General features: G+C 45.2%; 1 protein-coding gene and 2 long non-coding RNA genes across 4 annotated transcripts in view; 1 reads left to right on the forward strand and 2 right to left on the reverse strand.

Moving 5' to 3' along the window:
- Nucleotides 1-330: 330 nt before the first annotated feature.
- Nucleotides 331-2,583, reverse strand: LOC139791208 (uncharacterized). The gene is made up of 2 exons (XR_011723824.1): nt 1,414-2,583; nt 331-1,067 (listed from the first exon to the last, which is right to left on the reverse strand). It is a non-coding gene; the product is annotated as an uncharacterized lncRNA (long non-coding RNA).
- Nucleotides 2,584-2,662: 79 nt separating this feature from the next.
- The window catches only part of ITPR2 (inositol 1,4,5-trisphosphate receptor type 2), a 258,336-nt gene continuing 245,520 nt past the window's right edge, over nt 2,663-15,478 (reverse strand). For both annotated transcript variants that reach the window (XM_071733154.1, XM_071733153.1), the window contains 2 exons: nt 5,577-5,738; nt 2,663-4,379 (listed from right to left, as the gene is read on the reverse strand). In XM_071733154.1, the coding sequence (XP_071589255.1) occupies nt 4,293-4,379; nt 5,577-5,738 (249 nt within the window). In that variant the 3' untranslated portion in view covers nt 2,663-4,292. The remainder of the gene's footprint in view (nt 4,380-5,576; nt 5,739-15,478) is intronic.
- LOC139791210 (uncharacterized) lies at nt 7,660-12,485 on the forward strand. The gene is made up of 2 exons (XR_011723826.1): nt 7,660-7,858; nt 8,344-12,485. It is a non-coding gene; the product is annotated as an uncharacterized lncRNA (long non-coding RNA).

Below are 15,478 nucleotides of genomic sequence, written 5' to 3' on the forward strand. Positions count from 1 at the left end.
AGACTACAGGAAAAGCACTTGAGCAAATGACACACCTAACCATTGCCTGAACTTCAGGAGAGGTGGCATCTGACCCATTCTCCTGAACAGAACAAATTGCTCCAGAAATAATAAAAAAATATCCTACTTTTCATTGCTAGATTCAGCCTCCATCCATTCAGGACTGTCCTGATGTCATCTGCTTTGTCCCTTAGAAGAAATGGATGCATACCCACAACCTGGTCTCCCATCCAACAAACACAACCAGCCTGGGTTTCTCAGCTGTTTTGAATTCAGCAACACACATTTCCCAGCACCTCTAGCACCAAGAAGAAGTGAGACAGACATATATAAAATGAGACACTTTATTAAAAGTTACATTCAGCAGCAATGGACATATTTACCTAAGTAGATTTTAGCTGTCAATGAGCTTAAAATTATAAATCCCCCTAAGGCATTCCAAGCTCTTAGATATTTTTACTTCTTTGCAATCATTTCATATAAATAGGTAAGGTAAATGACACATGCCTAAGAAGAGGATACCCCAGCTGCATTAAACAAAGATATACATATAAATGTATGTATAAAACAATGATCTCTTGTTTTCAACTAATGATGGGGATATTTCACAATTGTTAAGGCTTCAGCTCTGGCCCTGCAACTATTTCTCCTATAAAAAGTCTTCTGTTTTAGATACCAGATACAATCGTACAGATTGCTCACATGGAGGAGAGCTGCAAGGCTGGGCCTAAGCTTTGGCAGAATCAGCAAAAATGTCAAAATGCTCAGTGAGATATATTTACAGTCTGTGCGAGTAGCCTCACCTACTGTTATTGATTACAGAGGTCTCTCGGAAGCTATCGAGAGCAGAAAGGCACTGTGGCAAAGGCTAATAGGCATCTGTTAGCTCCTAGCTGTTTGGTAGTGTATCTCTCCCTCCTGAGGAGCAGTCATTGGGCTCTTGAGCCTTGGTGACATCACTTGGGGTGCGAGACAAGAGAGAGGACCAGCAGCACACAACTGCAGGCCTGAGCTCAGGGCACAAACACATCAAGTCTCAAGTTTTTTCTGGTTCCAACAGTGGAAACCTGTAGGCAGCAGGTGCCAGGACTTGCCAGGTGATGGGCCCGGACGGTGCTCGGGGAGACGGTTTAGACCGAAATTGTTGCCCGCATTCTCCACCAGATGTTGCGTGAGACGAATCTCGCCGTGGGTGCGAGCTCGGTTCGCGAACAGAGTCAGTCGAGCTCGTGTTGGTTCGGGTTGGTATCAGTGAACTAACTTCGATCCGCCTGGCTCTGGAGCCTGCTCAGGAACCACACCCTGCCGAACCCGGGCATGCGCACCTGGGCCAGCCCCAACTGGGCGCAGGCGGGGCGAGCACCGTCCGGGCCCATCGCCCGGCAAGTCCTGGCACCTGCTGCCTACAGAAACCTCCCTTGATGTTCAGTGGTTCATTTGCTTTTTCCAAGTATGAATTAGAAAAATGCCAGACACTTCCAATATTAGCCAACTGCCCACCTCCCCAGCAGAGAGTGATTGTTTCATTTATCTTCGTTCCATTAAACTGTGCTTTATGCTTCCCATAAGCATTTGTGAGAGAAGGAAGAAATTGCTGTTGAAACAGAAGCAGTGACTCGAACCCATTAACTGCATAAACCAATTCAAGGCAACAGAGCTGCAGGGTCTGATTCTCCACCAACTTCACATTTGTGTGCAGCTCCCCTGGCTTTGTGATGTACCAGAGGCATAGTCAGAAAGACAAACCCACCTTCATCTTACACTGGTGGGTGGCTACTGCACGGCTTGTGGCTGATGGGGACTCACATTCACCTCAGGTGTCCAGTGCTGAACACCAGCTGGAATTGAAGCCCCATCCCCACTGCCAGGGGAGGTGTATGGATGGGGTTCTCACCACCACAGTGATGCTGGAGCAGCAGCATCAAGACCTCATACACAGCATGTGTGGATGAAAGGCACACTCTCTAAGTTCTATTCCTAAAATATCTCATTGAAGAAAACTCTTTCCTGTCTTCTGCTTTCACCTAGCAGCTTTCCAACCATCAGCTCCCCATGCCACAGCCACATCTACCCTGGCTGTCTGGGCTTTGGAGTGGAAAAGGTCACTACAGCCTCAGAAGCAAACACACAGCATCAACCACCTCAGCTCAGGTCCTGTTGTCTCCACACACTCTCTCTGCCTGGGAAGCAGATGATGTCTGGCTGCACTGAGCCTGCAAGCCCACCAGCAGTGGAGCTGTAGATGATTTAGTCTCCCACATTGGCCTCGTGCTATTCCTGATAACCACCACCTCAACACATGGAGGCAGAGCACCAACTGGATGTGGGAGAATTTCTTCCAGGAAAAACAGACCCTAAAGATAGAAATGGCCATCATCTCACACAACCAAGATGCTCTATGTACTAAAGAACAGTCAACAGGAAAAGATTTTCTTTCTGAAAAATTTACAAAATATACAGTATTTTTGAAGTACACAATTGATGCCAATGGGAACTGTTTTAATGGAATCAGACCCTAAAGTACATTATTTTTATCCCAGCCACCTCATTGGCACAAAACCAAAACCAAAACAAAACAAACAAAAAAAACCAACCAAAAACCAACCAACCAAAAAAAAAAAAATCCAAAAACAAAAAAAAGAGATGGCATCCAAGAGCAGGCTTAAATTTGCAATGAAGAGGGAGAAATGCCCCTTCCTTCCCTTTACTCTAAGTCTGTTGGTTTGAACTGTACCTTAAATAAGATAACAGAATTTATTCAGGAAGAAACTACAAATAGTGTAGCCAATATTATTTTCACCTTTGATCAAGATGGCATTTATAACAAAATGGAAATGTTACAGGAGGAAAAATCTCCGCTAAAATATTTTGCTTTAAAAAGTGGCTCCACATCACGGAGATGCATTTTACAATGCACTGAGGAAAATTAAGTACCCAAAACCCAGTGAAAATGAAGGGAGACCACAACTCCCAATTATGTTCCCAAAATCTCCTTCTAAAGGTGAGAAGAGCTCTTTTGGGCTCTGTGGAAACCCTGTAACTTTTCTTTTACATCCATCCCAAGAAATACAGAAAACAGCAGAAACCTGCACAGCTGATTCAGCTGCCACCTTGCACAGAGCCTAGAGCTGGAGCTCCTCTGGCACTGCCCTGTCCCCCACAGCCACTTCTGCAAGCCCTGGAAAGAGGAAGGGTGGGCACAGGCAGGCTAAGCACAGGAGCTTTAGCTCACAAGCAAGCTGGCAAAATATGGTGCTTATTTACTCAAGTCAACTCTCACTGAAGATGAGTTTATGGAAGGTAATGACACCATTACAGCTCCATGCAGAAATACATTTCTAAGCTTTTTAAAGAAAACAATAGAATCTCATACATGCTTCAAACTACAGATATAATTTTTTTTTTTCCTGAATCCTCCATTGGAACTTAAATTTAAACCACAGTTTAACTCCTCAGCATGTGAAATCTCACGGCCACATTAATCGAGAACATCTGAAGCCAGGAGAAAGAAATCACTTCCAGTTATGTTGTCAGTGTTATGTGCATAACATCCCCACAACTGTAGATCCATTGTGCTCCATGTTATAAATAAGAAATTGCATGGTGACAGCTAAAATTCAAAAGCGTTAATGTTTCTCTTTGCAATTCTATTTTTTTTCTTATTTCTTTTTTTTTTTTTTTTTTTTTTTTTCCCAGTCTTTTGAGGTTTCTCCCCTTTCCCTCCTAGTAGAAGTTACCTGAAGCAACATTATTGCTTACTCCACTGCCGTATTCACGGTAATTAAAAAACAGTAAATGCCAAGCAAATATGACTAATCTTGCTATTCGGCAAATAAGCCAGGAACGACTTCCATTGACTCTGAACCAGGCTGCTGTGTTTGCTTTAATAAACACGTCCCCTTCTTCTGCTCCTCTTGCTTATCCCAGCCCTTCAGGGAGAAGTCTCACGGCAGCTCTAAGGATATGGCCAAAGGCTGCCCCGGCCTCCGTCGCACGCAGCAGCTGCCACCAAAGCCATCGAGTTGCAGAGCACAAAGGCAGCTGAGTCAGGCCCCGTGAACAAATACAAACGAGCTCCCTTGTATTTTCTCCCATTCTAAGTTGTGGTCCCTTTCAACCATGAAAAACAGCTACAAATTGTTCCCAGAGCTAAACCACTTAACATCTTGGCACTTGGTTGTTTTTAACTTTGTAACAATAGGCACTGTTCACTCCTCTCGATCTCAGTTTTTTATTCTATAATAAAAGCAGGAATACTGATGAAAGGCTAGTCACGGCTTCTCCCCGTGGTATCAGGGTGGTGGCATGTGATGATTCACATGGGGTGTGTTTGATCCAAGAAAGCCCAGCCTCTGCTTATTCTTCCTTTGTTCTGTCATCTAAGGTGGAAAGGCAGAGAGAGAGGAGTTGAGATTTTTTTTTTATTTTATTTTTACTATTATTTAGCAGTCACAGAGCAAGATACATATAAGCAAAACAACAGGGAGTGGAATTCTTTTCTTCAGCATTGAAAATTACAAGTAAGAGACACCTTTGAAGTGGGAAATCTGTTTCCTGCAAAGTATGGACATTTTATTCTCATTTGTACATTATTCAGTGGCAGGTCTTGCAGTGTATTATTTGCACTGCTATTGTGTTATTTAGCCATGCAGAGGGGCAGCATTTGCACTTGGTGCTGTATAATCACAGAATTAAAAGAGGGTCCCAGCTGCAGAGTTTAAATTTAAGCCAGGAGAGAAGAGATCCAGCCAGAGGGAGATGAAAAAAACCCCACCAGGATGGTATGGGTAAGCACAATAAGCAACAGCCTCAGCACATCCAGTTTTTTCACAAGGAAAAAGAGTTTTAAGGAAGGATTTGAAGGGGATAATTAGATAGCTCTGTTGACGCCACTGAAGTGCTTCCCATAAAGAAAACACAAAGCTGCTTTTCTGAAACTGTAATGAGCAAACCAGAGGTGACCAGCATCTTTAACCAAAAAGGAGCTGGCCTTTTGATCCCGAAGAGGAAGAGAATACATAAGGTGGCTTAGGCAGGAGCTAAGCTTTAAGGGAGGGCAGCAGCAGGTATCCATACAGCAGGGAAGGGAGAGCTGTGGGAGAGGCACAAAGACGAGCGGGACACAAGCAAAGCAACAGGCTTGGCAGATTGTTTTCACAACAGCACTGTTGATGTATCTCCACTGCTGAAAGAAATCCAAGTGTAGGGTTCAGAAAGCTTTTCTCCTGACTCCCATCAGTTCGCAGCTATTTCTGAAGCTATGCCTTTTTTTTTTTTTTTTTTTTTTTTTTTGGACATGTTATGCAGTACCCTGTATGAAAAGCCCATCGGAATAATTCTCCCTCAGTTCTTCTCCTTACCTGCTTTCTGCCATTGCTAATAGAGTATACAATTTCATTCCCAACCCCTATTAGTGTATCTACTCAAAAAGCTTACAGAAGGGAAAGATAAAAAAATGCAAAAAACCCTTTCTAAGACAAAAGTGTCTTTTGTACCACTGTCCTGACTGTGAACTGATGAAAGGTAGCATGTTCACCCACACCTGATCATGTTGCTGCCCACTGCAGGGCACTTACCTGTTCCTTGAGCTCAGCTAGCTGACCAGAGAGCTGCTTCACAAGGCTCATGGTTGACTCCAGCCTCTCTTGCAGGTTCCTGATTTCATTTTGTTCACTGTCGCCTTCATTGCTAACCAGGGACATGGCTCTCATCCGAGGAAACCAGTCCAAATTCTTCTCCTGCATGGGCATTAGAAAAATTGTTAATGTTAGTAGGGGCTTATGCAGTACTACTGAGACCAGAGAATGAAAAGTCAGGACTTCTATGCAGTGGATGACACGTAGCAAGTGAGCTTATGAAGAAGCAAATTCAGAAAGCATTTTACACAAGCATTTTTATTCTTGGTTCTTCTTAGCTACAATGAAGGCACCAACTGGAAACTCGAGGCTCCCCACAGCTCTAACTGCATTGCAGTGTGGGCAGTGTTGACACATTCATCCATGGCTCTGAAATGCAGAAACACCCTCTGGGGCAGCTCCGGGGACACTTATCTGGTACATGAGCACCAGGAAAGCCCAAGTGCTCCCCGTGCTTTGCTGTTAAGTGTATGCAGGGACACATTTCCCCACTGTCTCTTCAGCTTGGCTGGCTTCCATCTATTTCGGCTGCCCTTGCAGCAATGTCAGCAAGCCAGCATCAGGAAAACAAGACAAGCCAAAGTCCTCTCCAGACTGGCCTGGAGTGTTCCTACTGCAAGGGCTAAAGGACCTTGGATTCAGCTGCCCACAAAAGAAGATTTGGGGTCCTGGGAATGGCTTAGGCTTCAAGCATGCAATTCAGATTGGGTAACTGCAAGCAAAACCCCATGGCCAAGGGCTAACCTGCTAAGTTATGAGCGTGGAACTGAATTGGGTGTTTCTCTATTCCTGGACTCAGGCTATGAATTTAATCATAATAAAAAATACTGTGAATAGATGATATGAGTCAGGAAGGTGCCACGTATCAACATGAGCCTGAATTGCCTCAGTAGCTCGGGGACACACATATTTGTGTGCAAAGTACAACAGACAGAGGAGGCTGAAGAGTGCAAACCTAGGTGGCAGCCATGTGGCAAGCAATCCGGATTGCCTCGAGGCACAAGACAAAAGGAACAGGTCCTGTGGCTGGTGATGTGTTACACCAACACACCTCTGCCCTCCACCTGGGGGGGAGCAGGAGGATGTGGTCAGGTCGTATGCAGGGTGTTTTGCAACACGCCTCTATGGACACCTGCACTTGATAACTTTAGAAGAGAAACAGAACGAGCTGCAGTGTGCTCCTTCCAGACTCCTGAGCTGTGAATGGCCTCACACAAACACAACTATATTGAAAAGAAAAGGAGGAAAGAAAAGGAGCTCTTTCCAGAAGTCCACCCACAAGACTCCTAGCAGGCAATAGCTGTGCAACTTATGAGGTCTGTGCTTGGTATTTGGTGAAGTTTTAAGTGTATCGAACAGTCTAGCCTCAGACTTTGCCTCACCATGAAAATAGAAAAGCCAGCAATGATTCTGCAGTATTTACAGTTGGCCAGCCCAGGGCAGCCGTGTTTGAGCAGGGTCCACACAGTCTGTCCTGGCAGAGCTGTGAGCCCAGGGATGTGTCAAGTGAATACAGCTTTATAATGCTTCCAGGGAAAGTTGTTTTCAACCACATAGTGCTCTGCCCTGATCACCAACGCCTCCCCTCCTACAGCAACATGGTTTAGAAACAGCCAAGCTAACCTTCAGTAAGCATGGAAGAACTTACAGTAATTCACATTTTTGCACTGTTTGTAGTAGCCCAGTCCCCTCTATTACTCTGGATAGGAGTAAGTGCAAAGCCATAAGAATTTTGGCTTCTTCTTTTTAACCCAAAACTTCTAATGAGTTTTTGTCTGGCTGAGCAACCTCTGGTCCTGTCACTAAACTAAAAAGATGTTCAGGGAATAAGACGGTGCCTCCTCTGTTGCATTTTGCAGCCTAGGGCTCAGTCAGCCGTGTGCACTGGAGGAATGAGGCCTCTTTCCTCACTGCCCACTTTTTGAGCCTCGTGATCTCATTATGACAATTTACTGTGGTTACGCATGATGCCATTTTCAATGGGTCATAACTCATTCAAATCAAAACCTGTTTTCACCAGCTCTGCTGGTGAGCTCAAAAGGATTGCACATGACCCTCCCTGCTGGATATCCCCAGCAGACACACCGAGAGGCACACTCCTGTTTCTGCTGTGTGCATTTCTGCTTACAAGACCAGCATTCATTTTCCACGAGTACGCACTGATACTTATTTAAAAATTATTTTGGCTTGGATCTAGCAGAGCATTCATCACGTGCCTAGCGGTAAGCACAGGTGTACTCATTTATACTAAGCTTAGTTTGTGCACACTACCTTTCTGGATCAACTCCTTTTTTTTTTTTTTTTTTTTTTTTTTTTCCAAAATGCTTGCCAGCAAATTTGTCTGCCACTACAGACACACAGGCACAGAGAGAAGTTAAATCAAAGGAGCTAGAGCAAACAGAGCTGCACTTGTATCTGAATGTTTCCTGGAAAGCTCTGGTATCTGCACCCTTCTTTACAGCTTCTGTTGCTTGAAGCACCTGCAGATACCAAAACCAAGGCCACATGGCCATAGTAGCCAGCCAAGGAGCCAGGAGCCCTTTCTGGCCAGGCTTGCCATAACGCCAAAGTTTCTGAAGCCAGGCTGCACAGGGAGAGCAATCTGAGGCTCCATCGTTGCGGTTCTTGTGTTTGCTGAGTACTGCTGCCAGGATTGTGAAATGCACTTTGCTAGTTTTGTTTTCCTGCCACTCCTTCACTCTTCCAGGAGGGAAAGCAGAGACCACCAACTGCCTTGGAAAGATTTTTGTGGACTGACCCTCCACCACGCTGCAGCGTCCAGGGGAACACCACACAAGTCAGTGTGGATGCCAGACATCCCCAGGCTTGCCTCTCCCGAGCCTCCCAGAGTCACCTGCTTCCCTCCTCCTCGGCACATTTTTATTTCCTGGGAAAAGGCATGAACAGGAGCAGGTGAAGGCAGGGACAGAGCACACAGCACCTCTCCTGTTGCCACATGATGTTTGTGGTACTGACGGCAGCTCCTCAGCTGGAACCAACCTGAAGTACGTGCCAGCTCATCTTGGCCACCAAAAGCCCCAAAGTCACAGGAGCTCAATGACAGACCCAAATTTTAGTGTGTGCCCAGCTTTTCCTTCCCAGCAATGCTGTGATAATCTCTCCCAGGAAAGAAACCAGCTGTGGCTTAGTTGCAGGCCAAAAAGATCTAGGCATTTTTTGCCAAAATTTGGAGGGTCAAGCAAGGACTTGATTCAAGTTCTAAAAGAAGTCGATGGGTTTGCATGGACCCAGAGACCTCATGAAAATACGCTACTGACTTCTATAGCTTTTCTGGGCAGTAGAGAGACAACAGGTCAAACAGCCAGCCACAGGTCTCTCACTTGGTAGTCCCAAGTGTTGTGCTGGGTGCAAGCAGGACTTTGTTTCTGAGTTCTCAACTACATATACATCTCATCAAATCCAGTCCAGCTGTGTATCTTTGTAATGCAAAGTATCAGAAAGATTAAAAATTTAGTAGGTCAGTAGGAAACACATTCTAGCCTGCCAACCTGTCTTTATGTTAAAAATAGCTACCTAGCTTTCACCAGCAGTTCCATTACAGTGCACACAGTAGGTATATTCCTTTGCTGAACTGCATACTTTTGCTGGTCAGTATTACCCTATTTTTTCATTGCATTACAAACGGCAGAACTTTATGAAAGGGCAGCATAAAAATGAGCTCTGGTGCACAGCCCTATTTGCTGAGTCTATACCACAAACAAACAGCAATTGCTCCTGAGGACAAAAAACTTTTGATCACAAACCTGCCAGGATCCAGAAGGCAAATTGGGCAAAGCTCCTCTGCTGAAAATTTTAGTGATCTGTAAAGCGTTGACAGGGGCAGGGAGGGGGGACAGGCACTCTCTGACTGCTGGGCTATGGGAAAGCTATTTTTACTTCAAGGTAATTGCTCGCCAATTAACTGGAGGTAGTTAACATGTTTGTACAACCCCAAACATTTGTTCTGGGACTTAAATGTTTATGGGCTCAGTCCAGGGTTCACCTTGACCAACTAACACATTAAAGCCCTAATGCGCCTCCTCTGAGCGGCAGGTGAGCTCCTGCTTGACTGGTGCAGGGGTGGCACTTGGCAGGGTGCTATCTGTCACACCTGAGCTATTATTCTTTGAAATCCAACCATTTTGTCTAGGATAGCATTCACTCAGACATTTTGAACCCTGTCTGGAACCGAGTAGCAATTTGGACAAGGGAGGCAGGCTGCTGGCAGGGAGCAGGGCAAACCTCTGGAAAGAGCTGTCACAGGACTCAATCAACAGCCACCAGGTTAGTGTGAGCTGACATAACTGGAGAATAAAAGAGCTCAGAGGGTGAGGTATGCAGATGGGACACTTCAATAAAGGGGCTGCGTGGACAGGGAATTAATTGTTAAAATGTACCGAAATCTTCTTTCTAAACAAAAGGGGCTGAAACACAGTTATTTATGTTGTTACTGTCATTTCATTCTCGCACAGGATACAGCTATTCCCAGCCCACCTACAGATCCCAGTATCTTCCTGCTCCACATTCTCTCTGCAAGCATAACGAGTGCCTTGCAGAATTCATGTTTTGAGTTTACATCTGTGTCCAGGGCACAGAGTCAGCCAGACAGGAAGGCTGCAGGGACAGAAAGGAGCCTCAGCCTCCTCTCCCTCAATTCAGCTTGGGAAGGAGGGGGGAGAGGTGGAGGGGAGGAGAAGGGAAAAAGGCAGATGGGGCGAGGCAAAAGGCTGCCGGCCAAAGAGACTGCACACGAGCAGAGCAGACATCTCGGGTGGTGATCCAGCATGCTCAGTCCCTCCGTCTCCCCCCCAGCTGGCAGGACTCCAGCAGGAATCACAGCTCATGTGTAGTGAACACTTCTCTGCAAGGTACTCTGGGTACACGTAGCCGCGAGGTGCCGGTGGCGAGGGCACATGCCTGAGAATTCTCAGGGCTTAGAGGATTTGCTGCTCGTGTTTTCTGAGAAACCTCAAACCCTTCTGCTCAGAGGGGCACGCTCAGAGCAAAAGTTTGCGTTTGCCTCCTGGAGTTCTGTGTGCAACTTTCTCCTTCCCTTCTGCGGGCCTTCCAGGGGGAGTGTAGAGCTACAGGCTAAGTCCTTCTTTTGGTAAAACATTGCCATTTTCCTGGCATTGCTAGCTCTGTTCAAGCATGGGTGGAGAAAATACTTAAGAAATTTGCTTAGAGTTTCTACAGTTTGTACAAAGTCTCTCTCGAGCCATCACTGTCCTGTTGGCACAGCCAGTTGGCTTCAATCGAGCTCTCACGCTGAGCTGAATCCATGCCTCCGGAGTAATTGGCAGAGGGATGTTTCTTTAGGAGGTCCTGGTTTCAGGGGCTAGCAGCGAGATAGATCAGCTGCAACCAGCAGGAAAGACTGGGCAGAGACTTAAAAAATTAGATTACTAGATAACAATGAGAGAAAATAGGTCAAAGAGTAGGGGGGGATGAAGCAGAGGAGCAAAGGCAGCCTAATGCACACTTTCTGCTGGTGAAACTACCCCAGGCTCAGAGTGCCACGGCACCATCACCTGTATCAGACTTTTCATTTCTCCAGTAAACTCTAATGCAGTGACTCTCGGCCCTTTCTACCCTGTGACCCCTTGTTGCAACATGAAATCAAGTTGTTTCAGGACTTCCCTCCTATCTGTTCAAAAAGGAAAGCAGCGATGACTCCCCCTTATTCCTCCTAGGTCGTGACCTCCCCAGCTGCACACATCAGAGCAGGAGACTGCTCTCCATGTCCCCCAGCCCACCAATTCCCTGTCTGGCACAGATTGTTCACTGCTTGGTGACTCACTGAGGCGAGCGAGACAGCCATGAGCAGGGTTATTTGTTACCTAAGAACAAGACTGAGGAAAAGAGCATGCTTAAAGCCCTCCGAGCCTCTCAGCTAGATGCCTGCTGAAAGGTACAGAGGAGGAGCATGGACATTGCGATGAAGGTTTGCTACCAATGCCACTGTGTGCTGAGCCAGGTGGTTCATGCACCCTGCAACGACCTGCAGCCCCCCTGTCATGCTTGCAAAAGCCTCCATCAGCTTAAAAAAGCTTGTAGACTCTCAAGTGCCCACCGGGGTGGTAAATCCCTGCTGCACTGGTGCTGAGGGGGGCACAGCACAGCTTCACCCTCTGCAACTTGGTTGTGCCCTAGGACCCATGCCTCAGCATGAAGGCAAACAAACCCTCAGCATTGCTGCTCTTGAGCAGGCAGCTGGTGTCCTTTCAGGCAGGAGAACGAACAGGCTGTTCGCTTCTCTTTTTTGAGTCCAGCACCTTGAATAAATACTTTAGCGCTGGGTACAAAGAGATCTATTTACTGAGAAATTATCCTGTATGTCTGAAACGTAAATAAGTCCATCCATTCCCTTCCCTTCCCAGAGCTGTTGCCAGTATAAGCAGGGCACGATCAGTCCAAACGACCTTTCAAAAGCTATTCTTTTTCTGCCTAGGGACAGTCTGTTCCTAAAAGCCAGTAGTTACATAGCTCCTATAGCCACCTTAAAAAGGGATTTTAAAGATTTAAACTATCTTGTGCTTTTGATGACATAGGGCAATAACCACCTTGTGATTTAATCACAGACAATAATAATTTAGTTCGGTGCATGATACTGCTAATCCACAATTTGATAAACGTTCATCCTAAACTACAAACCCAAATAGCTTTCTGCAAATCCTGTTTGACACTTTAATGTTAAGACTGTATTTGATAAGCAATCTGTGCTGCACAAGAATATAGGGAGGGAAATTAGGAATTGTTACGCATCTATATGTATCCACAACAGTAAAATTCAAGGAAAATAAAAATAAACCTTGGCAATTACAGATAAATCTCTACACAACAAGAAAACTCAAGGGTCTGGCTGGGTCTATACTGGATTGATACACTCTACAGATTCCCTGGCTCATAGGAAAATACAGAAATCCATTTCCCCTTGAAAGAAGGTTGGAACCATAACACAGACCCACCGTCTGCTTTAGCAGGTCATTGATGTGTTTACTTTAATTTTAACTTGGCTGAATGTTTTTGAAGGTTGCAACAGAATCTATCACTGCAATTCTGAATAACTGGGAGTACTTCAGGACTGATATAAATGTCTCAGTCACTTATAAATGTCTCAGTGCCTCAGTATCAGCATTCCCGGTTGTGATATCCATGCAAAAATCACATCAAGGAATGATAAAAATCCTCAAATTGGGAATTTTTTTTTCTCTGATGTGGAGTGAGGCAGTTGTGATGCACAGCTTGAAACTCTGTAAAGGACCTGCTTTTGCAAGAACAGACATTCCAAAATTTCTGCTTATCAAACACCCCTAAGTAACTTCGTATATAACTCCAAGGGTTGGAAATGGTCAGGAAAATAATTTTTTGCAGTCAGCACCATAAGTTTGAATGTGATCCAGTACCACTGTTGTGGGCAAAACCATATGCAAATATTAAATATGTGAGGCAAGGGAAGCGATCCTGCTCCAGCCCTGAGCAACTTTACCACAGAAGGAGGAAAGCAGAAACCAAATGAAGCAGAAACCAAATGAAGCAGAAACCAACACACTGAGACTGCATCTTCTAGCTGCCTTCTGGGTGGGAATCTGGGGACCTGCAGGTGCCAGGGGACCACAGCCGGATGGGGACTGAGAAGAGCATGGTGTGACTTCAGCCAGGGCCTCCGCTTGTATCCCACCCTAGGACCATTCTCCTTGCAGCCCTGTTTTCTTTTCCTGTCCTCCCTTCCCTGTAGCACATGTTCATTTCAAAACTGTTGATTTATTCTGCTGTTTCAATGGCTCTCTGCCACCTTATCTCTGTCATAATCCTGAGAATTGATATTCTCCCCCGCAAATCTTCAAGAATCCCAATGCTACCCTCTGAAGCTGGGATTTGGTGCTTAATATTTGTGCCCTTAAAATAGGTGTAATTATAGATTTGTGCAAAATATGAGTTTACTTTTCTGCATTCCTATGTTTTTATGTTGCTACTGGTTACAGGACATGCTTTAGGAAAAACATTGCAGATTATTAATTTAAAATAATTAAATTATTTCTGATATAATCCCTGGATCTTATGAATAACGAAACAACATCTGGTATGGAGATTAGAAAATAAATGTTCTTGGCTTAATTTTTTTTTCTTTTGTTAAACAGATGTTGTTGATACAAAACTCAGAACTGTAAATCACAGCCTGCATGTGGACACAGACTGTCACTACTGAGCAGAAATTTACTGTGGTTAGACAGAGATTTGAAACAGCAATAAATCACTGGCTTCCTAACTTTATTCACGTGGGTATGGTTTCAATATTCTGACATTAAGCGCACATGTCCTTAGTAAAAGAACCTTTTAATGGCAGCATGGGAGGCTGTGGTTCAGTTCCAGCTGTCTCAGTGGGGGAAGCAGAGTGTAATGCAATGGCAGCCTCTGTGCAGAGGCACCTGGCATTTCCCTGTCTCCTTCTTCACAGATCATTGCAGTGATGCTGTCGAGACCAGCACTGAGAGTGGGTCCTCTTCAAGCAGCCCTGGCACAGGACTGGGGTGGAGCTGCCCATGCAGCCCCACCACAGCCAAACCCACAGCTCTAACCTCTTTCTCTCTGTCCTTCCCACCCTACCCCTGGCATCGTTTCAGCAAATTCTGACAGGCTCACACCTATCTGGATGGTAATGGTATTTCTGCTTCCCGTGTTTAAAAGTGAACAGAATTACAGTGCTTCTCCAGTCCCTTGCCATTCCTCTCAAACTGCTTGCACTAGCCCCACTGAAGCCCTCCTTCTCCTGCTCATCTTTTAATACTGATTTTCTTTTGCAAATCATGCTAGCAGGGGCACTACAGATACTGACCTCCAGACAAAAGCCAATGGCACTAATCCCACTGCAATGTAAATATACCCTACAGCTCCATGCCACTGCTGGGGACAGAGATGATGTCTGCTTACTATTCAGCCAGTAAGGACACCACAGATTTTGACCCTTTTTTGTCAATGTAAGTGCTGATTTGATCCAGTGGATCAGGGTCTAACGCCACAGTTAAACTCCAAACCACGACCTCTACTTTATATCTTTTGTAGCACAGGTTTCAGGCATACAATTGACAAAATTTATGGGGTTATTTCACATTTAGCTTTAATTCTCTGGCCTTGTATTCTGCCACGTTGTATTTTTCAAGTACTGTCCATTTCCTAGCTTTAGCTTCAATTTGGTGTAACAGAATCTTTGGGAAATACAAAGACTCAGCTGGAGATTCATTTTTCAGAGGCTCAGGACTTGACCTTGTTCTCAGCTTCACACAGGCAGAGCTTTGCTGATTGCAGCACGATTGTTCTGGTTTAGGATACTGCCAGAGTAGAGGCATTTTGAATGTTCCTGCCTTGGGCCCATTTTGACTCTGAGGTATTTAGCCCTTGGTGTGGTACAAAAGGACAATTTAAAGAACAACTTTTCCTTTTAAAATTCATAAGAATCATTACATATCACCAATGGGCCATACATTTCTTTAAGCAACAATGTGATCATGCATACACTATACACTTGCATAAGTGTATATACTCCAGTATCAATCAGAGGAGAGGAAAAAAGGTGGAGGTTTCTCTTTGACGTGTCTCTTGACAAAAAAACACCAAGCAATGGCCACCTGTCAGCCTTAAGGGCCTGAACTCTACCAGCTTGCTTTCAGATTGCTTGATTTGTTCAAATGTTTGCTGCCCATGGGTTTTGTACACCCCTCTGCATGGGGAGCACAGCTCCTTCCCCATGCAGACACGATGGCCAAGAAGAGGCCCCTCAGAAGATCTGGCTGTGGCTGGATGAATGGCACATCCCACAAGGTGCCACCTGCCTATTGGGAAGT

Source organism: Heliangelus exortis, chromosome 1 (assembly GCF_036169615.1).
Source record: "Heliangelus exortis chromosome 1, bHelExo1.hap1, whole genome shotgun sequence".
In the NCBI taxonomy this organism is placed as follows: Eukaryota; Metazoa; Chordata; class Aves; order Apodiformes; family Trochilidae; genus Heliangelus; species Heliangelus exortis.